The 25403-nt window shown below is 41.9% G+C and overlaps 1 protein-coding gene across 2 annotated transcripts in view; it reads left to right on the top strand.

Annotated features, from left to right (window-relative positions):
• Positions 1-14534: 14534 nt before the first annotated feature.
• Positions 14535-25403, top strand: part of LOC121624884 (urotensin-2 receptor) — a 41156-nt gene continuing 30287 nt past the window's right edge. For both annotated transcript variants that reach the window (XM_041962840.1, XM_041962841.1), the window contains exons 1-3: positions 14535-14667; positions 16167-16882; positions 18789-19167. In XM_041962840.1, the coding sequence (XP_041818774.1) occupies positions 16169-16882; positions 18789-19166 (1092 nt within the window). In that variant the 5' untranslated portion in view covers positions 14535-14667; positions 16167-16168 and the 3' untranslated portion in view covers position 19167. The remainder of the gene's footprint in view (positions 14668-16166; positions 16883-18788; positions 19168-25403) is intronic.

The raw sequence follows: 25403 nt of genomic DNA, 5'->3' as shown, positions 1-25403 counted from the left end.
ATCATGTGTTGCTTTTCTGCTTAAAGTTACTTTGTGGGGTTTGTCTTTATCAGAATCTGGGGTCTGAGGACAGAGTGCTGTGCATTGCACCAATTATGATTCAAAGCTGTTTTTTATTTTAACATAAATTCTAACAAGCTAACAGCATAAACTGATTCAAAGTTGTCATTGCCATGTGGATGTTTCTTCAGTTAGTGACTAAGTACGATGTGACAGTAATGAGATTAGTTAAGACATTACATTGCGATACGAACCCCAGCAATGCTCCGTTAGATTTCGGGGAGGTCGGCCTGTTTGCCGTCCTACCGGGACAGCAGGGGTGTGTGCAGGGGGTGGCCCGGGTGGCGCTGAAAGGCTACGTTTTGGAAAGACATCAGGGTTTGGTCACTGTGCTCTCACCACGTCATGCAGTAATTATCTTACAGGTATTAAATTGCTGTTGATGCTGCTTTGACAACCGTGGCCACAAGATGTTGCTGTGCGACCTGAGCGTGCACCTGGCTATTTTCTCTATTTAACAGTAATGTTCCGACATTTGTTTTTTCTTTTTCAAAATTCCTGGAAATGTATCTTCATTTTCAAAAATGCTTCACAGACCCTTTCTTTAAACCTGAATGCCCCTGTGAGCTAAATGCACACGATACAGTTTAGACGCACCAGGCTTTCAGCTAGCTTCAATGTAAACCCGTCTGCAGCAATATTAGACGCTGAGGGCAAGGTGACGACTACGCCATGCAAAGAGCAAGAAAGTCCTCAAATGGAGAAGGTGGGTTGGATGAATGGGTCAAACAAACAAATGGCTTTCACCCAGGGGGGCAGGGTATTTGCAAACAATCAAATCAAAATTAATTCTCCACTGCAAATTAGGTGGAGGAAGGCAGACAGAGATAAGAAAAACTGACCATAGGGAGAGAAATTTGGTTGCACCTATAATACATAATGTGATTGTAAAGACCTGTCAAAATGACCTTCTTGATTCATGAGAGTGATTCATTCATCATATGTTTTCAGTTATGTTTCAGCCCACACTTCGAAGGTCTTGAGCAGCCTAAACCTCCCAGCGTGTGATTGCTCCCTGGAAGCCGTTTGTTGTATGGCTGGAAAAGGTGTGCAGCTTGGGTCATTTGTCTTACGACTACCATCTCAGAGACGTGTGAGTGTGGAGGCAAAGCTTCAACAGTGAATTTAAAACAAGCATTTTCTTTAACCTGCTGTCAGGACGCGCAGACGCTCCGTCTGAGAAGCTCAGGCAAATTCAGTATCACTGCTTGTGTGACTTCATCGAGCCTGTAGTTGGATAGGTTTGTGTTAATGTAATTCATGTCTGACCTTGCAGGACCTACTGTGTGCGGGCCTGTGGCAGCCAACTGGCAAACAAATCACAAGCCCCCGTATTTAAAGAGCCTCAGGACAGGACACACAGGGTGAGCCAAGAGGAGGATCATAAATCAGAACTGGAGTATTTAAGGTAAAATATCGTTTGTTTACACTTATTTGACATCCAGTCATAAATATTAAACTTCCATATATTTGTGGCTGCTTATGTTTTTCGGGAGTAAAGGCGCTGGCTTTCTGATCATAATAATGATGAACCCACTGTTTTAGTTATAATATTAAGAAGCTTCATGAAACCACCCAAGAAGCAGGAGCTGGACATAGTTTAATTGAATTTTCATTAATTAATAGACGTGGATGAGACTGTGTGTTCGCCTAATGTTTAACAGCAATGAGAGCTGTGATAGCTAAGGCTTTAACTTCCCGTCTACACCGCAAGTGGAGAGTATTTCCTTGTGCAGGACAGATCAGCTGTTTGTGACTCCCTGGTTGCTTCTCACTCTAACAAATCACGCTATTAGCATTAGCAGTGCTAATCAGATCGCGTCTCTTTAACAGGCCTGAAATCAGCTCTTCATGTTTATTACAGTTAGAAGTCAGCTTTGTCAGTGAATGTGCACACAGGAAATAGTACAACTGATTCCTCAGGATGGCCATTCAGAACGGGCACTTCTTCATACACAGTGTACTACACAGTGGAAATTCATGTTTTTAAATGTAGCTACGCTATAATACGGCACAGAATTTTTATAAGAACTTCTTTAACTTTGTTTAGGGTCAGAGAGGTCCAAACAAATGCACTTTTCCACATTAGTTTGAGTGGTGAGTGTTTGCATATCATCAGTTATCCATATGAGGTTCAATAAACCAGATATAAACAAGATCAGTCCAGTTTGTCATGTTTTCAATAAATGTATGTATGTAAATCATAGTATTAGTAGCATTATCAATAATAGAGTTAGGAATAATCTGACCAACAAAGCAAAGAATCTACCAGGGCAGTGATTATGATTCTGAATTCATGAAATAACTGAGAATTAAAAATTAACCCAAGCTAGTTGTAGGACCACTTTTCTTGCAAAAAGTCAGACCAAAGAGACCTTCAGAATGCAAATAATGTGACCAACTTCATCATCCTTTAGGTTTATGTCAGGTTTTTAAGTATTTCAGCCTTGTTTCAGAGGGACTGTGTTTTGTCTGTCATTCTGGCATGGTCGATGTGAACTAGTAAAGATAACAACAATAACAATTTTAACTTCCACTGGCCAAAACCTGCTTTTTTTTTTTAAATGCTCCAGGCTAAAACACAAATGAGCAGAAGCACTGCGGGAGAATTGATTCAAACTGTTTTAGGTAAAATTGTGTTCTTGCATGTCTTCCCTCCTTATTTGACCACTCTTTTCTTCCTCTCTCACAGAGGTCGTGACTCAGTGTGTCTGGCTGAAACTTTTTTGTCAAGAGTTTCTGTTTTCCAGAGCACTTTAGTCTCTGTTCCCACAAACCAGACTTCCCTGTAGGAGACGAAGCTGCAGGTCATAGGCTGATTATGGAGCACTGGAAAAAGGACATTACAATTATAATGCAGAATAACACTTGGGGACCTTGAATAATATTTAGATTTCATATTTAGGACAAAAAAACAACGGAGGATAAGCAGCGGACCTTGATGTGATGCCAAATTCTGGAATCCGCGCAGACTGAGCCTGCTGACTGGTCGTAAAGTGAAGTCAAGGAAATTGAAAACACAAAATTGAGTTTTCAGGAAGATTACACAGGAACTGATAAGATCTTTGTGACCCCACCACCTGGAAATCCCAAAAGACACAGACGAGGCTGACAAGGTGGAGGTTTTCATTTCAGGTTCCAGAATCTTTTCATTGACGTCTAGGCCAGATCTTGGTGGGAACTGTGCATAGCAGAGAGAAAGACAGATCAATAAACACACAATCAACACAGAAATACACAGAAAATACACAGGAGGTACTGTCTTTGTGGTATGACTGCTGTTTCTGGCAAATAAAAGCACAAGTGAGTTACACTGAAACCAGACTAAAAACTATTTTATCAGATGACCCTGTGTTCAATCATTCAAGTATTTGTTCTGACTGTAATTGTCGTATTCGATATTTCATATTAAGTAAATCAAGAAATGAAAAAGGTCAGAGCTGATACAGCTGAGGCCAAGGTGTCCTGACTCTGTGCTAAATAAAGTCAGCATGCTCACAATGACAATAACAACAGGCTGATTTCTAGCAGGAAATGTTTGCCATGTTCACTATCCTAGTTCAGCGTGTTAGCATGCTAGTACTTGCTACATAGCACTAAGCTCAATGTACAAGACTGATGAAAATGTTGTTATTTAGACATTTACCAAAAGTATTAGACAAATTGAAGCGTTGACCTAATGATGGAGGTACAGGAAAAGTCAGGGGATTCAAAAATCTTGTGGATACATCATCTGAGAACCATGAATGTCTGTACAAATCTTTGTGCCAATCCATTTGTTGACATATTTCATTGGACAAGCAAAAATCATCAAACTCATTCATCCTCCAGGGGGCATGACCATCTTAACCAAATTTCATTGCAATCCATCCAGTAATTGTTGAGACCTTTTACCAAAAAAACTCAGGAGGAGGAGATTGCAAGAGTCAACAGGGTTCATCCTCTGGGTACCAATAAGTACCTGGGTACCTGGGTACTAATACGTTCTCGAGCTGTTTCAGTCTGGAGTGGTGGACAATGCCAGTCCCAAACACACAGAAAAAAAGTCACTCTTGACTTTTAGTCCCCCATGTGGGTCAAGCTCCAAAAACACTGGATCCTCCACTTCCCATCATGCAACTTGATAGCATCTTTCATTAGACCCTCCCTTCCTGGCAACCCTTACATCTTTCATTCCTTCAACTGCACACCCAAAATTTGTTTCACAGACTTTTAAGTCTCTAAGCCAAAGCCAAGATAACCCTGACAACATCATTATGTGTAATTATGTCAGGCCTGATAAAGCTCCACCGGAGATATTTATACATTTGTTTTCACAGGCTGTGAATTACTGCACATCACAAGTTTACTCAACTAGATGAGGGAAACTGTCTGAGTGGCACTTTAAAGGGTTGTGCTCCTTTGGACTAATTCTGAAAGTGTTATTAATATTAATATAACCCTATGTTCTTTTTTCAGTGGATTATTGGTGCTTTACACCATCAACAACAGATTTATTTTCCATTCAAGTCATTACTTAGAGGTTTTTATTGTAATATGTGCGCTGTCTTTTTAACGTGATCCCAAAAATTAGAAGCCGATATTTTCCACCTGTAAAAACATACTGATATACAGTATGTATACGCCAAGAGAGACAAAGCCATTGCAATAAATTTGCTGAATCAAAACAGAGAACAAATTAAAGGCAATGTTAGTATAACAGTGAATCATAGTGCATTCATCAAATTTTTTTTTTATTTTTGTTTTTCTAAGCACAAAATTCCACTTTATCTTGTTCCTGGTGGGCTCACAACAAAAACAGCCAATATTACATCGTAATATTGTTTTTTTTTTTTTTTTTTTTTTTTTTTTTGAATGTCTTCACATCTACATGTTTTGTGAGGAATTCTGTGATTGGGCTTTGGCAGAGCAGTAAGTTCAAATCCAGATCAACAAAGCAGAGAAAGTCTGATCAAACAAACCTCATTAAAATTGCACAGCTTGCTGGAGTCTAGACGCTGGTGGATGGGAAGATACTGAAGGCGGATGATGAAATTTGATGTTTGGCTTATTCTACTGAGACAGTCTGAGGATCAATGTGCTGTTCTGCGTTGGGTCTGAAAAACAGACTCACCACTGAAATGTACGAAGCAATGAAATTGAAAACTGCTCTAATCAATATTATCCCACATGACAATTGATCAAATAACTGTGTGTGATGTGAAAAGGACTCGACATATTGATGAAACTACAGACAATCATCACCCAACTCAGCAGTTACCCCAGCAGGTGCCAGCTAATTGTTTTGGTTTTATGACCTCCAACTTTACAGTTGAGTTTTAGGATGTAGTCTCGGGGGGGCAAATACTTGCCAGGTAATTGGATGAAGTATCTGTCTATCACCATCTATCAAGGGCTAACTTCAACCAATCAGATCGAACCATACAACATAGTGGTAAAGCAAAACACTGACTAATGTTTAATAGCGTAGTGGAGAATACAAAGAGTGGATCTGTTGCACTGTTCAATTAGATTATTGTGGAGTTAGCCAACGCTAAATCTCAGGATGCAGCTAGCTATTTGGCTTCAGTTTTGCAAAGCGAGAGGGCAGCGGTGAAGCACCATCCATCTTTATATGCCGTTCCCATGGAGAGTTGTCATGGTTGGTGTAGAGACAGTCACATCCTTCAAAAGAAAAGAATGGTTTTGGATAAAGAAAGCAAAAACGGAGAGGGGAAGATTATTGTTGATGTACGATTCTCTACACCATTCCTGTGTCTGACTTCCTCGAGGAACACACTCGGCACGTGTTCACCGCAGAGCAGAGCTGCTTCTGGAACGCGTAATTATTGTCTAGAATGGCAGCAAATGTTGAAGAAGAAGAAAAGGTGGATGGCAAAGACAAAATGTTCTCCACCTCCACCCTGATTTTTAAAGTGATGAAAAGTTTATACAGCCCCCGCAGATGCAATTTAAAACATGTGTCCAAATTTTGCAGGAATTCTGAAATATCAATGGCCATATTGGCTGTCATTGTACAGAAAAACCTAAAAATGTTCAGCTTCTGCATGCCGTCCATGCACCACACAGCCCCTGCAGGCGCTCATACTCGCAGTCAAATGAAGTTATGTTGTTTGCCAAGTATTCTGTGTGCCGATGAAAGACGGCTCAGCCAGAGATGATTTAGTCTTCCAGAGGGAAGTCTTGAGCTTGGTTGGCTGCCTGTCTGTTTGGTTTGTCTTCACCACTAAGAACCTGTTTCTTACATCTCTCACCCTCAGGATGTCGGTGTGTGTGCTGAATGTAAGAATCACAACGGGTGAGCCGTTAACAGGAAGGAGGACTGAGGAAATTAAATGCAAAGTGGGATTTTTCATTTTATTACTAACCCCGACAGCGTGGCTGGTGTTGTTTTTCACCTTGTCAGCATGTGTGTGTGTGAGAGAGAGAGTTTGTGTGTGTGCGCACACACATGTGTGCCAAACTTTATGATCAGACAACACAATATTTTTGTCTATGACGATGGTCACCTTGTCAGATCTAACGATCACAGGGCCATGAACTCTTGCCGCGTTGAGGTCGTTTGACTGGCAAGACTACATACGACCCCGACCAATCACGGCACGTCTTAGCAACTGTCAATCAAACTTACAGAAGTGACAAAAGACAGAAAAACTAGCTGTGGATATAACTCCGTTCCTCAGTGGGCTCGCATTGCTGCAATACACCATGTGTGCATTTCAAGCTTGTTTAGCTGAGCAAGAGACACATGAAGAGTTAGAGGTACTATGTTATGTAGGTTTGTTTTGAAATGTTGCGCACTGAGAGAGCTTTTATACCTGTGAAGCTGCCGGAGAGGAAGCATCATGTCTCAGAATCTTTACTGATATCTTCCCTTTTCTGGGTGTAACAGATACGCTGTAACATTAAAACCAAATGCAAGAAGCGGTGTAAACGTCGGCCCATTGGCTCATTATTTATACATCTGCTGGGCAGCATTCAGGTAACTATTAGGACAGGTTCAACAAGTTTCACATGTAGTCATTTTATTTCCACAGTTATTTATTCCACAAGGAGCAGGCTCGGCTGTGTTGGCTGCATCAAACAGGCTACTTTAAAGTTCTCGCCAACATTTTATTTTTTTTTTGACTCGGTCATGGTTCTCCCTCGAGGAAACATCAAACAGGCAGGGGTACTGCTGCCACAGCTCGATGAACTTCTCCTCTCTTTCGTTGTCCCACCCGACAGCATCAAACTCAGCATCCCTCGTCCACCTTGCCCTATGGTTACCTGGCTGCCCTCTGGAGAGAGCACCTGATTAGTAAACGTTCAGGAACATGTCGTGAGAGATGTCGCACTAGGGCAAAAAAAATTCTGGTTAGGAACGTGAATAAATCCGCTACAGTTCAGCTGTTTCATCAAACTCACTTCCCTCATTGTCCCATGGGAATGGTGTGATCCCAGCATCACACTGTCACTATCAGGACTGAGTGGCAACCTGACTCATGCACACACCAAGAGGCTCGTCTTTCACCACCGTTATTATTCCAGTCAAATCGTGGTGATCGCCGGCGAGCCTGCGGGCACGTCCGTCTGCACGCACACAAACACACAGCCACAAACACCGGCGCTGGAGGTGATGTAATCTCAGCTTGACTTCAGACGGAAATCAATGACACCTCTCTCAAACACAAGCAGATGAACAGCAACTGTGGGCAGTTTATCACCTCAGGTGGATTCCACACTGAGCTTGTGTGTCCAGAACAGTGGATCCCAGCCAGCATCCCCCCGCTGCTTCATCTCTTTGTTCTCCCTCCATTACCTCACTCACCCTCAAACTGTAGGGAGAAAAGTTTCTTAGTATGACTCTGCGCACTACAGTCTGGAAGTGACAAAGTTTCAGCTTTCAGTAACTTTCAGCTATTGCACATTTTGTGCGTTTAGTCATTTATGTCATTTAGGCATTTATGTCCCATATTTATTATTCCATCAGATTCTGTTGATCCACACTGTCCATTCACCCACTTTCCCAACCCTCGCCATATCTTTCATCCTTCCATTCATCTTCTCCATCTTTCAATTCAATCCTGTGCGTACCTCTCCCATCACTGCCATTTAAAGGCACCGTCTGGGGCTCCAGGTCAGGTTGGGTGACACGACCTCTGTGACAGATTCACAGTTTTCGTAGCCTACCGCTGTTGAGAGGGCTGCTTACTTTCTCACCTTAACTCACCTGGCCAGCGGCTACGTGAAGTGGTTGTCAGATTTCCGAAAGGCCCAAACTGGACTTACCTCCACTTGTTCTGTTAACAGTCACCACAAACCACTGAAGCAGGGCAGACCAGATGATCACTCTAATATCAGGAAAATCAATCCATATCTCAAATAAATGTTTTACACTAACAGATTAGATGACTTGATACTATGACTTTAAAGATGATATATATATTTTAGGCACATCACTCCTTGGCTGCATTTAGCCAGAAGATTGCTGGTCTGTATCTCTTGTTGCTGCTGTTAAAGTATTTATAACCATATCTCATCTTTGATCCCTGAAATGCGACAGGATTGGACCCAGACTGTGCAGATTGTTTGAAGATTTGATGGCAATACGAGCAATATGTGCTTTTTTTTTTTTTCACTAGAATGCTTCTTTGAATTGGCAGGGGTGTTATGGGATGATGCAAGTGGCGCTGATACGACATAAAATAGGGGAAACGTCCATGAATGCACCCACATTATGACTCTCCCTGACTTCACATTTCAATGCAGCCTCCTGCTGCTCTACTCCATGGAGGGGTAATGAATTGCACTTTGACGGGCTGCAGATGTGCATCCAAACCCAACGGAGGACAAAACAATCTGTTGCGCATGACTCAAATCCCTTCTCGACCTGGGGGAATGATTTATACATGCACACAATGAGCTGACAGCAGTGCTTTAACATGTTGGTGTGTGTGTGTGTGTGTGTGTGTGTAGGACTGCGCAGAGACACATTTTTATGGATCCATATGTGATTGTCTGTCAGTGTAATGAATGAACTGTGATGGCTGTCTTTACTGGCAAACCAGCACTTAAATAACTCCCGCTCTTGTGTTTGTCTGCTGTTCTCTCTGTAGCTTCCTCCTCTTTTTGTGCAGAAGGCAGCTTTGATGTAGCCAGTAAGTGAGATCCAGTAATGAAGCAGTTAGCTTTATTCACACTGGAAGAAAGTGAAGGAAAGTGGGCTGGCCTGAAGTGGGGTCACGCTTTCCACCTGCTAATTTGTCATGAAGTTCACACTTTGTATGGAGTATAAAAATAAAGCTCAAGTCTCACTGTACTGTAAGAGACACGTAGCCTATTAGTACTGCTAATAATAGGAGGAGTTCAGAGTTGTTTTGTGGTGCCTGTGCCTTCCATTTTATGCTACTCTGCTTCCACTCCGCCGCATGTTGGAGGGACATGTTGTATTTTTTACTCGACATTTGTCTGACAGCTATAGTTCCCTCAGCTCACCCTGATGGGACAGCGTATAGCCCCTGCCAGCGCCATCTCCCAGCATCAGAGGGGAGAAGGGAAAGCTGTAAACTCACATATCAAATCTTTTGATGCTGTTTCTGTCAAACATTTCACAGAAAAAGTCATTAATTGTATTAACATACTTAATTACCTAATTAATCATCACTCAATTTCCCTGGTGTGGGATCAGTAAAGTTTTATCTTATCTTATCTTATCTTAGCATTGTGTTATATCCTTTTTATATAGTAGTTTTTTATTGTTGGTGGTGGAGTCCGCCTTTCCTGTCTGGGATTCAAATTGCCTACCCAGGCACAAAGGAGCTCATAGTTAACGATGTATGCATGTGTTTGGCCCGATTAAGAAAACAAAAGCCGGTGTGTGTGGACATATTTCAATGCAGGCGACTATTTTCAATGATGTATTTAGTATTACTTGGCATTTAGTATAAGTAAATGATACTGTGGTTGCTTTTGGTCCACTGTAAACGGATCAGGGCTGTAGCATTGAGCTGAATACGATGCTGGCAGTAAGCCACGCTGCAAATTTGTCCTAGTGGCCAACTGCAGTACTGCAACAAAAATCCTCTAGAGCCCTTTAAAAGAGATAGAAGAGAGATCTATGTATTATGCAATATTATACAATATGGAAGTTCTACATTGCATTTTTTCATGACATTAAATACATTTCACACAAAGAATATGAACACTTAAATAAAATGGCAAAATGTAGTGTACTACAAAGAAAATATGAGTGATTTCAAACAGGCATAGTAAGCATTGTGCCTGGAGGATGGATTAAATGTGTCTGCTGTTACCACCAGTATCCACAGTGTGCCACCAATTCAAATACAGCAAAGACCTCAAAGTCCCAGTGAAACAGAAGCTAAAGCGTCTTTATGTGAAGCAACGTGTCATATTCGTGGCTCAGCTACACAATGGATTTAAATCACGTCCTGGAGATTTGATTGGATCCCTCAAAGTGGCTAAGCAGCATGGGCGTGGCCACCACCACCAGCAGGGAACATCCTATTTATACCATTGCTCTAAATGTTCTTGTTGCCCTTGCTTTCATTTTTGGGATCCTCCTCTACCTCGGCTGTGTTTTAAAGCTTCTGTCATGTGCATTTATTTTGAACTCCGCCTTGTTTGTATTCCCCCCATTATTTCATCATTTCTTCACCTCTCCTCCTGTCTGCTACATTGACAAACTTCATCCTTTCATCCACAGAACAAATGAAAAGCAAACAGCAGTCACCGCAGCTCTGCTGTTCATCGCTTCACAGCGAGGATGCATTATGCATGTGTGCCGTCGTACGCCATCAAATAGCCCACGGATCCACACACACCTGTCATCACACACACACACACACACACAAACAAACGCACATTGACTAACACACCTGCATCAACGTTAGTGAGTGCACTTTGAAGATGCATTTATGCATTCTGTCAAATCACTATTTACCACAGGCTGAAGGCTAATATGACAAAGCGTGTGATTTTCTGAGCAGGCGATTGATGCAGCTGCCCCATCGCTCCTGCGCTGGCATTTAGTGTGTAAAAAGAGGATAAACACTAACATATGCGGACATGCACATGCACGTGCAACGGAGCTGCCAGTTTGGTCGGGATAATAATCTGCATTTGTGATTTGTTCAGTCTCTTTCTGTTTTTCTTTCTGTGTGTGTGTGTGTGTGTGTGTGTGTGTGTGTGTGTGTGATAGCTAATGAGATGGAGGTGGGTGTCATCCTGTAAAGCCTCTTGTGATTATAGAAATCTGTGACAGGCGGTTGCACTGCATCATTTACTGTGTAAGCAGCAGATATCCACTCCCTATCTGGCGGTAATGGCTGCTCATCAGTGCTCCCTTAATCCTTTTACAAATAGTCTCTAATTTTATGAGGATGACCTCTAAACACACACACACACACACACACAACATGTAGTAGCAGTGTGACCACGCTGTGATCCCACAGACAGCCCTTATAAACTACAACTACATTCCACATAAACCCTTGGACACACACACACACACACATTCCCGCAGAACGGAGCATTATATACCAGCCGGTAATTCATTTTCAGTTGTTTGTACTGAATGACTGGAAGAGGCCTATTTGCTGTTCGACTGACATGTTTACATCCACTCACACCTGCTCCACCCTGATAGGAATTCTTTGACATTTAATTCAATCATAAAAGTGAATGCGTATTGTCAGAGAGATTTGTGCCCCTCTTGTGCATCCTAAGTGTCTCTTCCAGCAGCCGTTTGTCATTCAGCCCTGCCACTAATAGGCATTCGCTGTGGTTGTACAGCAACAGTTCATTGGTTCATTGTGCGTCTAAACGTATTGACTTGCAACACAGAGAGACTGTTGTTCTATCTGGACTTCTGACCTGTGAGGTTAAAAGGTTACAGCAGTAAATGCAGGAGCATAAAAGGCTTACCTTGGTGCATGTTTCTAAATTATATTAGAAAAAATCTGCCTGGAGGGCAAAGACTGGGGGGGCTACAGTCACATCAGGCTGAAATGACTGTAATTGCAAGCTGCCCACTGAGAAAGACTGTTCAAGTTACCCTCCTACTGGTAATAGATTAAGGCATGTGTGGATGGGATTTATCTCCCTCTTAGCATAACTTTGGTTTTGTTTATTTGTTTTTTTAAAAGCAGTCTAACAACATAATGATTAGCAGTTTAAGATAAACCATCAGGTATTTTCACAACTTTTATCTATAAGCACTGAGATTTATCTGCTGCACTTTCTTTATGGTTGTTTTAGACTAACAACCGAAAAGGAAGACTGAACTGACTCTAAATGCAGGCCACCCACTGGGAAGCAGTGTTCATGTTAGCCTCCTGTGCTATCAAAAGAAATGAGAACGTCTGGATTGGATTTTTCTCCCACTAGGCATCTGATTTCTCTCTCAATTCTTTCTCTGATTCAAACAAAGCAAAAATGGGCCGACAAGCACTTGAAGACAGGAAAACCTAAAATCGTTTGTCATGTTGACATTTTACTACAGAATACCAACAATCACTGAAAGCACTCTGGCGCCGGGGGTCATATCCAAAAGGACCCCTGTGAAAGACAGCCATGTAAATCATCTGTTACAGAGGCAGAAATTACGACTCACTTTGCTGATTTGAAACGTTTTGTTCAGTTCAGTTCAAATATTTATAATCATGTAGCTCATTCGCTTTCTTCTAAACTAAAAAACAGTTAAAATGCCCTTCAGTTTATGTCCCGTGCTGCTTCTGACTGTTTTCAGTTCAGCAGGTCTGGCCTATGAAAGAGCTCTGTAGATTAATAAATGTCTTGTGACATCAACATCAGCTTTTGTTGTCTTTTATGAAGACTTAAACCAGGCGGTAACATTCTGTGTTTTGCAGCTGAGCTGATGAGGCTTTCAGCCGCCAGTGAAGGGAGCTCCACTGCTAAAAGCTGACTGATCGTCAGGAGCTGTGCTTCCGTCTAATCGTCAAGTGAATTTGAAACGTCGCAAGAAAGATCCGAGGAGCTTGATGTGAACGCCATTTGAATCCAGCACAGGCATGGCAGACTCAGGGGCGTGTCCAAAGGAGTGGCTCGGGGATGACGCCTTTAATCTGATTGGCCGCACCACGTGCAACGTCGTTAGTTTAAAATACGATTGGCTCTCTGCCCAGTGAGAGGTTTGACGAGTAGTTTTGAATGTGCGTTGTTTTTCTTTTTCATATAACTACTATTTATTTATCTTTAAAACGAAAATGTAAAAATGCAGGAAACCGTAAGATACTGCAGCGTTAGTAATTAAAGCAGATATAAGAAATGGTAAATTAATGCTATTCCGAACATTTTCAACTCAGTTTGTACCACCCAGCATGAATTTGCATCTATTCACAGCCGCTCACATCTCAGCATTGACATTATTGTCATTTAGAATAATCATAAAGATTTTTTTTTTCCACACTGAGCCATTCATTGTTTTGTTTTCACATCAGTCATTTAAACTAGGGGTGTCAAAGAGGAAGAGCACACACAAGACAGGCTCCCATCCAGCATGTGATTAGACAGGTATAAATAAATAATTGCATTGTCCCCCTGTAGCCTGTATGAGCAGCGACAGAAGGCCAAAGACGCTGTTTAGCTTGGCTCGCCCCCCTGCAGCAGATGATGTTTGATGACTGTGCTTGGGTAAATTGCTGCAGTGGTAGGTGACATTGACCCAGGCACTATCTGTTTAAGATAACGGACACTGGATATTCCACGGCGGAACAAATGGGCAGCGTGGGCTGTCTTTTTAGCTATCCATTCATGCTGCACGTGTGTTTGTGTCAGCGTTGTTCTGTCGGTGTGTAATGTGTCTCAACCGTGGCACACGCCCCTGTCGCATGGAAATAGATGGCACAGGGGTTAGAGGATAGAGAGAGAGAGAGAGAGAGAGAGCAGAACACATTTCCTGCATACCTCTCTTGTCCGTTCTCTCCGTCTTCTCCCTCCCACTTTGGGTTTGTGGGCGAGAGTGCCTCACTAGCAGCACCCTCCTCTCTCTCTCTCTCTCTCTCTCTTTCTCTCTCTACCTCTGGCACTCGCTCTCTCTCTCTCACACACACACTCTCTCTCAGTCTAAGGGGGGAGTCTCCGCAAGCAGCTGTAGCTTAATGCGATCCTCACTTCTCATCATCATTTCACTGATGTTCTCTTGTTTTTAATATTTTCTCTGAATTAAATTACTCTGCTGCCAGCGCCACAGCTGACATCCAGTGTCTGGATGCTAACAAGGTGCACAAAGAGTACTGGGAATGGAAGAGAACTTTTAGGGCTGCTATCAGCGCGCCTTTCTCCTGAACCTAGACACACTGGATTGGCTAATTTGCTGTTGAGACAATAGTAAACAATGGAGGGATTTTCTTTGTAGTGGATGACTCATTTAGGTTATTTTCCCCCTCGACACTGCTGGATATAGATTTTTTTTTTTTCCTTTTGTTCCACCTGCGTGTCATCTCTCAGATACTCTGTAGAATCTGTTGGGACTTTTATGGAGTGTGAAATTTTTGCAGTGAGTGTGAAGTTAGGAGGAGAAAAGTGATGGCTGATGGAACCGCAGCAGAGCGTTGAACCCTTCTGTCCAGGGACGCAGTCCAGGTAAGTCTGTGTATACTCTAATCCACTTGCATGCCCATATAGAGTTGTATTTGGCCACAGAGATGCATTAACATGCATGCACTATGTGCTTATGGGAGCAGACAGGTCTATTAGTGAGGATATAAATGCAATATTAACCCTGTCTGACTTCATCTCTGCTGCTCGTGCTTTTGGAACAGCAAAGGAACGTGTCGCAAAGGAAGAATACTTTGTCAGATATTTCTGTCTGAGTCTGACAGTTCATAGTGTGGACAAAGGGAGACCTCTGTGACTGAGCAAGAAGTTCTCTGTGTTCCTTCAACAGTTGCATCTACTCTGTAACATTTGGCTCATTTTATTTAATGTACCCCCCGGGTGGGTGCATAACAAAAACTTTCATAGTTTTGCCTCTATACTCTCAGGGAGTGAAGATGCATTTCGTCATCATTCTGCTGACGTAAATAATACTCAGAATTTCACCCGATAACTTCCTCTCACTGAATCGAAGATTTGCTCATTTTATCAGCATTAAGCAATCAAAATGCAACCTGTCATATTATTTACTGCTTTCCAATCCAATCTTTGAATCAGACTTTGGCACAGTGCACACTCAGTTCAAACAGTCACAGTGATGGAATGTAACTAAATACATTTACTTAAGTACTTTATTCAAGTACAGTTTTAAGGTACTTACTTGAGTGTTTGCATTTCCTGCGGTTTTACACCACATTGTGGAGGCCAATGTTGTGCTTTTTACTCCACCACATTTATTTAATAGCTTTGGTTACAAGTTAGTTTGCACATTTAGATTTTTAATACAAAATATAAATCAACTACACAGTAATACATTAGGATATATTATTATAGTTTAAGCTCCACCTCATTAATCAAATCCTTCTTCTTCTTCTTCTTCTTCTTCTTCTTATTATTATTATTATTATTATTATTACTTGTGGTACTTGTGCCAATTGCCACTGAAAAACCTGAGATCAGACACAAACTGTTTCAAAATCTGTCCAACTCTCATTTCATGACCAATTTAGGAAAAGTTGGGTAACCTTATAAGAACTTCAGGGTGTTTTATAAAACATAGGCATTTAATTGAATTGATATGAGCTCGAATCTATTTTCAGAGCTGCTTTCTAATCTAATGAGTAAAATGAGGGATTTCATCTTCCTCAATATGAGTGAGTGCAAACAGTCAGAGGTACTTCAGCTGAAAGATGCAGATTTTTTAATGACCAGAAGACATGGAGCCTGAAAAGAAGCTTTGCACTGACAGCTAGCTCATTAAGTCTTTACCTAATGACTTCTTCTTCTGTCATAAATGGTGATTATAAATTAAATCAAACAGGCCAATATAGTTTCTCTGACTCTAATAGTCCCCATTCATGTAAGATCACTTCTATGAAGTAATCCACAGACCGGTCCAAAAATAGAACAGAAGGGTTGATTACCAGCTGTAATTTTCTGTATAGCTGCCACTCTAAACCCTTACATTTCTGTTCTCACACATTCAGATATGACCACTGTGTCCATGGAGCCTGTGGGAGTCCTCGTGGAAAGGGGTGCCAATGCCACCGCCCCCCCAGTGCACGGGCATGAGGACACAGCCGCCACTTTTACCATTGGCACCATCCTCTCTATCATGTGCCTCGTCGGTGTCTCGGGGAACATTTACACCCTGGTGGTCATGTGCCACTCCATGAGGACTGCAGCTTCGATGTACATCTACATCATAAACTTAGCTTTGGCAGATTTGCTGTATCTTCTCACCATACCCTTTGTAGTCTGCACACACTTCCTAAAGGGATGGTACTTTGGGGACGCAGGGTGTCGGATTCTGATCAGCATGGACTTCCTGACCATGCATGCCAGTATCTTCACACTGACGATCATGAGCACGGAGCGCTACTTCGCTGTTCTCAAGCCACTTGACACGGTGAAGCGGTCTAAAAGTTACCGGAAGGCCATCGCTCTGCTGGTCTGGGCCGCATCTCTTATCCTCACCCTACCGATGATTGTGAGCATTCAGCTAATGACAGTGGGCAGCAAGGCCATGTGTCAGCCCACCTTGTCGCCACTCTCCTACAAAGTTTACATCTCCTTCCTGTTTTGCACTAGCATTGTCGCCCCAGGACTGATCATCGGCTATCTCTACATTCAGCTTGCGCGCACTTATTGGGTTTCACAGACGGAGACCTTCAAACAGACCAAGAAACTTCCCAATCAAAAGGTCAGTGCATCACTAGAAAGTGTATTTTAGAGATACAAGCGGTTCTATTTCACACGAGCTCACACTCTTGACTTTCAGATTTACACTGTGAATATTTGCATGTATGTGCTCAGCCATATCTCATGACACTGTGACTATAGTATAGGTCAAGACCATATTCCCCAGTGTACAGAAACCCAACAACTCCCCTGTGAGCAAGCATTTGGCGATGGTGGTGAGGGGGAATTTCCTTTTAACAGAAACGTCAAACAGAACCAGACTCTAGGTTGAGCTGAGAGAGAGAAAAAGGCACAGCGATGACGGCAGCTATAATAATGATAGAAACATGACTAAGAATAAAATAAGTATATACTTCAACGAAGAAGACAAGTTAGTAACATACATAGTAATGGGACATGAATGCATACAGATGGTGGCAGTCACAGCCTATAGCAGCATAACTAGGACAAGGCAAGCCTGAGCCAGCCCCTGGATTTAGACTGGACAATAGTCCGGTTCCGCAGGGCAAGAGCTGGGAGCGTTCTGGGAGCGCAATGTTCTAGTAGGGCCGCAGGCTACTGTGAGCCTTTTAAGATATGATAGTGTCTGGCCATTTAGGGCTTTGTAGGAAAGGAGAGGGATTTCAAATGATATTGTTGATTGTACAAGGAGCCAGCTCAGAGAGGCGAATGCAGAAGAACTATGATCTCTTTTCCTAGTTTTTGTAAGAACGTGTGTGTGCAACAGCATTCTGGATCAGCTGGAGGGTCTGGATCAGTTGGAGATCAACTTATTGGGGCAGCCTGATAATAGGGAATTACAATAATCCACCCTTGACTTGACAAATAAGTGGAACTGTTTTAACTGTTTTGAGACAGGATTTGCTGGACTACTTGATTAAGAATGGGGAATGATTGTTGCCATTGTCTCTTAGCAGGAGGCAGGAAAAACTGTTGACCTTTTTGTGGATCCGCACAACTACCCCAACTCCCTCTGTGGAAGGTGGACAGCTTCTCAAAAACCAATCCAAGGCCCAGTTCTTGGTTCTACTTTTTTGTTGGCAGCATCACCCAAGACTCTGTCCCTCACGCCTCAGCCAGTTTCCTGCCACTTAGCTGGAAATGCATCACAGCTGGAAATGGACACAATCCATCAGGTAGAACCTGATGAGGAGGCAGGAAGTTAGGCAAGAGGCTGCTGTACAAACACCACTGACATGCCACTCACCAAGGCAGCTGATTTAGTCATACTCCTTGTGGAGAGTGTACTAACTCCTGAGGGAGGGCTCTTGTAGCTCATAGTGTTGAGACATTCTGTCTCACTGCCACTGTATGACCTGCTGTTTGGGCAAGGGTTTGCCAACAAGACTGTCATCATAAAAGATACACAGTTGCTATTTAAGAGTATATGAGAGTAGCAGCATCAGTTTGGCTCTCAGGTTAAAGCGTCCCATTATCAATCCCCTCCCCGCTGCTGCACGTTTTCCATTTTCCATCCCCCTCATTCCCCTTCCAGTCTGCTCACACTGAGACAAAACCTGTTCCAATTTTCTTCATAGCAGGGCTTAAGACAGCTTCATTTTGGCTTATCAGTGTGATTAACAATCTGGTGAATGCTGCCCTTCAGTTGCATTAAAAGCTGTTCATAGGATTTACTTATACCTTGGAGCAGGAGAAAATGCACTTTCAAGAGCGCCCGTGCCTGCTACAGGAATAATTAAACCTCTCTGCTCCTACCAATGCTGGAACTGTGGATCCCTGGCTGTGATCATGCTGGGCCAGAGCGGCACGGTTTGAGAAGCCATAATTTGTCACAGCATCCAGATGCTAACATTTTGTGAGCCGTTTGAAATTAATGCGCCACGATCCATTTGCATTAATGATTCTCATTAATAGTTCATCTTTGTTCTGTTCTTATGCCTCTAAAGGTGCTGTACCTGATCTTCACCATTGTGCTCCTCTTCTGGGCATGCTTCCTGCCCTTCTGGATCTGGCAGTTGCTGGGTCAGTTTCACCCCTCACTGTCCCTGTCCACCAAAGTCAAACGCAACATCAACTACCTGACCACGTGTCTGACGTATTCCAACAGCTGCATCAACCCTTTTCTGTACACGCTGCTCACCAAGAACTACAAGGAGTACCTGAGGAAGCACAAGAGGTCCTGGACAGCTGGCAGCTACTTCAACAGGAGGAGTCGCTTTCAGCGCTCTCCTCGCAGGTCACCATCGTCCAGCAGTCAGCAGTGTACTGAGAGCTTCATGCTCACGCACACAGCCTCCCTGCGAGCGCATAACAGCAGTTTGTAAGGTAGGAGCAGATTTTTCTCACATTTATGATTTTGTTAGCAGATTAGAAAACCAAAAGTATTGCAATCTCTAAACACTTAGCCCTAAACACAGCTTAGTGCTGCAGTAATTACCAGCTATTTCTCCAGCTTTCTACTAACAATGATGCATCAACAGCCTGCGAGCCAGTGGAAGCTTTTGACTTGGTGGCTTTGTTGGAGTTTTCTATCAGAGGAAAGCCTGGTTTTGATGTGCTGTGTGATTTCAGATAACAATAATTTCTGGCCCTCTGAAGACATGTCTGTTTAAGATTCTTACTTCCTGGTCAGCAGTGTAAACATGTCCATATGGAACAACTGGTGCCTCTCGATGTTTATGTGTGGAACTGGGTGAGCTGGTGAAACACAGTCAGCAACAATAAATATTCCATTGCATCGGAAATTCTGAATATTCAGGACAGCAGTGTTATTCCTGTATTTATTCCAGTGTACTTCCTTTTAAAAACTTTTTGTGTCAGTGGGAGAGAACTTTCTCTTTCCTCAAGTATGAACGAATCAAACTCATATAAGTCATGAGACAGTTCCAGCTGTATGTGTATGGAGAGGAAAACGATTTCTCTGTTTGACAAAGGCCAATATAGTTTAATTAAACTCCAAACCAGCTCATTATTCAAAAACATGAAACAATTTTCTAATTTGGTCACTCATGATAGCAGTATGTATATGCCACTATACTGCTGCAATTTGACCATATTACACTGTGTAACCTACTAGTTCTGCAGGACTACCAATCACATATCACTGACTTCTTTGAAGACTAACTTTAATATTAGGTGGACCTAAGGGCTGAACAATTAATTGTTTTCATACCAAAATCACAACTTGAATTAATTGTGAGCGCACCACCAGTAGCAGTTGCTTTCTGCATGCTGGCAAAAAATGGTTTTGTGGAAGAGGAAACATCACTATTTCAATATTTAAATAAATGTGGTATTGGTAATCGCCTCCTGTCAGTGTTGAGAGAGGAGGCTAACAGGTAGCTCTGTAGCTTCTTGTCAACTCTAAATGACTGAAAGCTGGCAGATGGTTAGAATACGCCAGTTAAACTATTAAGAGCACTATGGAGTGATTTAAGCTTGTTTTAAGCTCTGGGACTTCTGGGATCAGAATTCAGAAGCTGATTCGGATGTCAGCATTAGGCGTTGACCGTCAGCCCAGTCGCCAGAAAAAAAACATTTTGCAATGGCCAGCGTTGGCCATTGGGTTGCATCAGTCTTGTATCAAACATTTTCAGATGTGCCTTAGCAGTAGTTTAATGTAGCTGTCACACTGTGTGTCTTTTGAATATGATATTTACGTTTGAATGATATTTATTAATTTCAAGTATGCCACTATTGGAATATCTTAATAACTTTGTTCGATCTCACTCCATTCATGTAGAATAATTTTTTGAATGTGCTTGTCACGGTGTTTGGTAGTTTAATACTATGTAGACCACTAATACAGACCTTGAGTAGGAAATACAAACACGGATTGGTCAGAAAAAGACAGTACAGACAGGACGTACTCTCTTGTTGAATGCTTTTCTGCAGTGATAACATTGGTGAACATGTACATACATTATTCATGGAACACTTGATGTGGCAATTGGATTTTTTAAATGACTTTATCTCTCAAGTACGTTGAGTACAGAGTTATTCATGGAATTTCTGTTTCTTCAAGAAAGCTTTAAAGTAACTCATTAACTGATTATTTAAATTTTTAACTGACAGAAGTGTTTTTTTAACAGCCCTCTTACTATAAGACTGAATGACGGCTCTGGTTTGGAATCTGTAGGAAGTTTGATCATTTCTAAGTTTTGCACCATCCCCGGCACCCCGCCTGCATGACTGTCTCATACATTAAAGGGATTTTACATGTTGTTCCTTGCAAAGGAAGCTGGAGGACTGAATCCCAGTGCAGCAGAGGGGAATGAAGGGTGAAGAGCAGAGGGTTGGGTGGGGTGGCGGGATGCACGTGCGCAAACACACACACACTCAGAGGCACACGCTTGCCACTAACTTGCCACTTGGCGTGTTTTGCTGCACAGCCGTATCTGTCATACAGCGGAAAACAACAAAAGGATTTTCGTGTTCTTTTGCAGATGATAACATCTGCTAAATAAATGACTAAAATGAATCCTGATCGTGACTGAAATCCAGACACAGCAGGATATTATGGCTTTGTACCTTTTTCCTCATTACCTCTCCAATGACACTAGACTATTTTATGTTCCAAAATAATATCACTTTTCATTCCAGTCCAGCCAACAAGAGGGAATAAAGACGGAAAACAATATTTACCATCCTGTTCATAACTTTGCACTCAGCTAATACTGAATATGGGTAATGCTTTACCCTTGATTACTGGGCGGTGTGTGTCCAGGCTGCTTGCAGAGAGAAAGGAGCAGTGAGTCATATATTACTACTCTGCCTCGGAATACAATGTGCTGAGTGACATCTACCATAATTCACCAGGGCTGAGAATATGGCTCCATATTTGTACCTGCACGCATGGAGGCACACACACACACACACACACACAAATGCACGCTATTTCTCCAATGCACTCACCACCACTAAACTAAGACTCTGAATGCGTGTGTATGTGTTTTAATGAAGCTTTATTTTTAGTGTTGGGCAGTGAGCCATTACTTAGTAGCACCCTGCAGTAGCGTGACTTTTCCAGTAACAAGTAGTCCAGTTGGCTTTTTCGCTGTCTTACCGAGAAGTTGATGGAGGGCTGGCATTCATTTTCCTTCCTGTCTTTTCAGTTTCCAACTTCTAACGATAAGCTGAGCTGTTGATGATCAGGCTGGTAGCTTTTTATGCCATAATTTCTTGATTTCAACATAGCAGATGTGATGTGTGGCCATGGAGGCTTTGGGTCTATATGCAATATATAGTTGATAGGATTTTTTTTAATGTTGATTGTTGTAAATGACATTAGTCACATATAAAGTAAATGTGCAGCATGACTGCAGACTCACACAAAGGCTGTGTTATGTATGTTATAAGCCACTCTGAGGGTTGTGCAAGCCTGAGAGCTTGCACAACCCTACCTCTCTTCTCAGCGATCACAATCTGGCCTGATGTGCTTTGATTTCAACCAGCAAAAAGGGAAACATCAAATTGCTGTTTCAAGTTGCAATTAACAATATGCAGTGCAAGCTTTTAATTCTAATGACATGTTAACAGTTTGCGTGCTCTGGAGAAACACAGTGAGATTTTACAGCTGTCACAAACATGACAACCCACCAGCTGGAAAATCCTGCCATTCGCTTTTTTAGTGAGTGAAAAGGGAAGGGAGAAGCAAAGCGGGGAAGCCATAATGTCAAACTGAAAGTGTGCATTGATTTTATATCGTCCTCCTGTGGAATCACGGCCGCTGCAGTTAAATAGCCTGAGGAGATAGCAGCAAAGATAAGGCTGGATTCCTTGTGCATAAAGCCATAATATAATTTTCTCTCTCTGCAAAGAAATCTATTATCTCTGCATGATAGACAGACGTTTAGCTGACTAATAAAAATACATAAAACCTGGCAAAATCCATTATATAAAACCATCAAAAATCTATTTCCACACTGACATTTTATTAATGACTAATTCTTAATTGCAGGATAGCAGCCAAAGGCTATCCCGCACTTGGCTCTGCTGATTGTTGGTGACTATTGGAAAATGGTGCATATAAACGCCGGCTCAGGGAAAGTCAGATTTTACCACAGCAACTTTGGAAAATCAGTTTTGGAATAAATGAGCGACTGGAAAACTCAACAGGTCATGAAAATGGAATTATATGCTTAACTTTCAGCCTACTCTCTTAAAATTATTTAAAACTTACGCCTTTCTTTCTTTTTATTTGTTTCCACACACAGCCACATTTCATTGCTCTACATGGATTTTTGTAAAAGAGCCCCTTGAGAGTCCATCAGCGCTGGCTAATACGTTTTTGTGCTTAATTCTAAAGTGAGCCGTAAATGTTTCCTCAATAAAAAGGTTTCAGGCTAAACTCATGAATCCACATGGTGACAGCTGCCTGGCAGGCTATGCGGAAGTGGCCTAACTCCTAATGCACACTGATAGCATCGCATTTTTAATGTAACACAGGCCACACCAGGAAGAGGCCGGTGAATGCAGGAAATGGTAGGGACCAGGCATTTTTAGCAGTTACCACGGAAAACATGTATTGGATAGCCCAGCTTTTTGTTTTATAAGGTTGTGGTTTAATATTCACAGCAGTAGCAAGGGCATATGGAATCTCCTTCAAAAAGCTAGATTATTCCGCACATATAGAAGATGAATATTTCCCACACACACACACACACACACACCGGTGGGAGATTGTGCTGAAGTGTGTTGTTAGTTTGCCTGGAATGTAACTCAGATAAGAGGCGATGGGGATGTTTAGTTGCTTTGGTATTGCTGTTTTCATTTCTTTGTGCATCGGTATCAAAGGTCTACAAAATAACACTCCCTGAATAAAACCATAGCTTGGGCCATTATAATGGCAACACAGGGAGATATACATTCACATATGATTATGAATAACCCCTTGTGGATGTAACATGCTCACGAAACACAGTAATAATGATATTTTCATTGTTGTAGTGACAGGTGTTAATGCCAGCCCTTTTCCTCCCAGATAAGGAGAGGAAATTAGTAAGCAGGGGAAGTGGGAATTAAATAAAAGAAAACACTTGATTTTTCCACTTACATTTCTGTCTATGTTAGCTGAGTCTGAACAGAAAAGATAAATAATTCATACAAGAAGCTTAACAAACTGCAACAATAACACCACTTGTACATAGCCCTGTATATTATTTAGTAACTTTAAAGTATTATCTTTTTGTTTTAGTGCAATAAATGGTGATTGGTGGGCTATAAAGAAAAATGCCAAAGCAAACATTAGGGTAAAGAGAAACTCAAGGATTACACTTTTAACCGTTGTTTTAAGGTGTTTTTAGCCATGTTAGCAGCATAGCTATACAAATAGCGATGTAAGTCTGTTGGTCAGATGGTTGTTTTGTACCAACATTAATGGTTCGCAGAGAATAAAGGTTATTGATTCCCAGACTGTTCCTCTAGCACCACCATGAGGTGAAATTTTTCAGTTAGCCAGTAAAAATTGCAATATTTTAACCCAAACCATCATGGTTTAGTAAAAATAACCAAATAGTTTTGGTGCCTAAACCTAAGCTGTGATCATCGAATGTTTCTCAGAAAGCATTATTTTGAAGGTGTAACTGCACTTTGCATATTTATTACAGTGAATTTGACCACAGAAGGACAAGGATACTTCCAATAAAGATACATTAAATTGAAAATCACGCTGTCGGCAAAAAAAAAAAAGGGATTTGTGACTGCACGCAAATCCTATACATTGAATATACATTGAATCTTGTGAGTATGTAATTAACTGCTGTACTGTACATCATGTTTAGTTCTAATTAGCAAATGTTAGCAAGATAGCAGGATAAATCTTGATGGTGAACATGGTTTTCTGTATGTCTGCTAAACATCAGCATGTTAGCATGCTGACCTTAGCAATCAGCTCATGCATCACTGTAGCTAATTAAAGCCTCGCAGAGCTGCTGGCTGATAAAGGCTGTACAGTCCTGTCAAAATAACAATATAGTCTAAAGCCAAAGCATCAAAGATGTATGTTTGGTTGTTGGCCTAATCGTCAAGACTATCAATAGGATTTGTATGTTGCCTTCATGCAACTGTGCACAAATCCTGTCCCATGAGCTCCATAAAGATCAATAGAGAGAAGCTATTAGAACTGGCAACGAAATAATCATCCCATCATAGACCAGACGTGCTCCATCTTAAATTATTACTTCTTTAATCCCACGTCCAGAGCATCGCATGTTAACTACACTTTAAAGCCATCCTCATCTGTCATAGGCTGTGCCAGAGCATGTTGTAGAAATCCTGATAGAGAACTCATTAACTTAAAGCCATTTTCCCTTATAGCTTCCAGCTCAGCTGCCAAACGCAGGAGCTCTTGGACTGAGGGTCTCTTGGCAGAATGGAGCAGAGGTCACCTCTGCTAAGGTCACCCAGAGACCCACACCGCACACTGCACACGCCGACTCATTCTCTTTCACTCATGATGGTGAAAGGACTATTGATCTCGCAGCCAAATATCTGAAAGCTGATTACATTGACTTGGCTCTTTTGGAGAATTGGAAAGGGGAATTGCTGTCTCTCTCTCATCG

Source organism: Chelmon rostratus, chromosome 21 (assembly GCF_017976325.1).
Source record: "Chelmon rostratus isolate fCheRos1 chromosome 21, fCheRos1.pri, whole genome shotgun sequence".
Taxonomy (NCBI): domain Eukaryota; kingdom Metazoa; phylum Chordata; class Actinopteri; order Chaetodontiformes; family Chaetodontidae; genus Chelmon; species Chelmon rostratus.
Note: the sequence above shows the minus strand (reverse complement) of the source record. Positions and strands in the feature narration are given on the sequence as shown.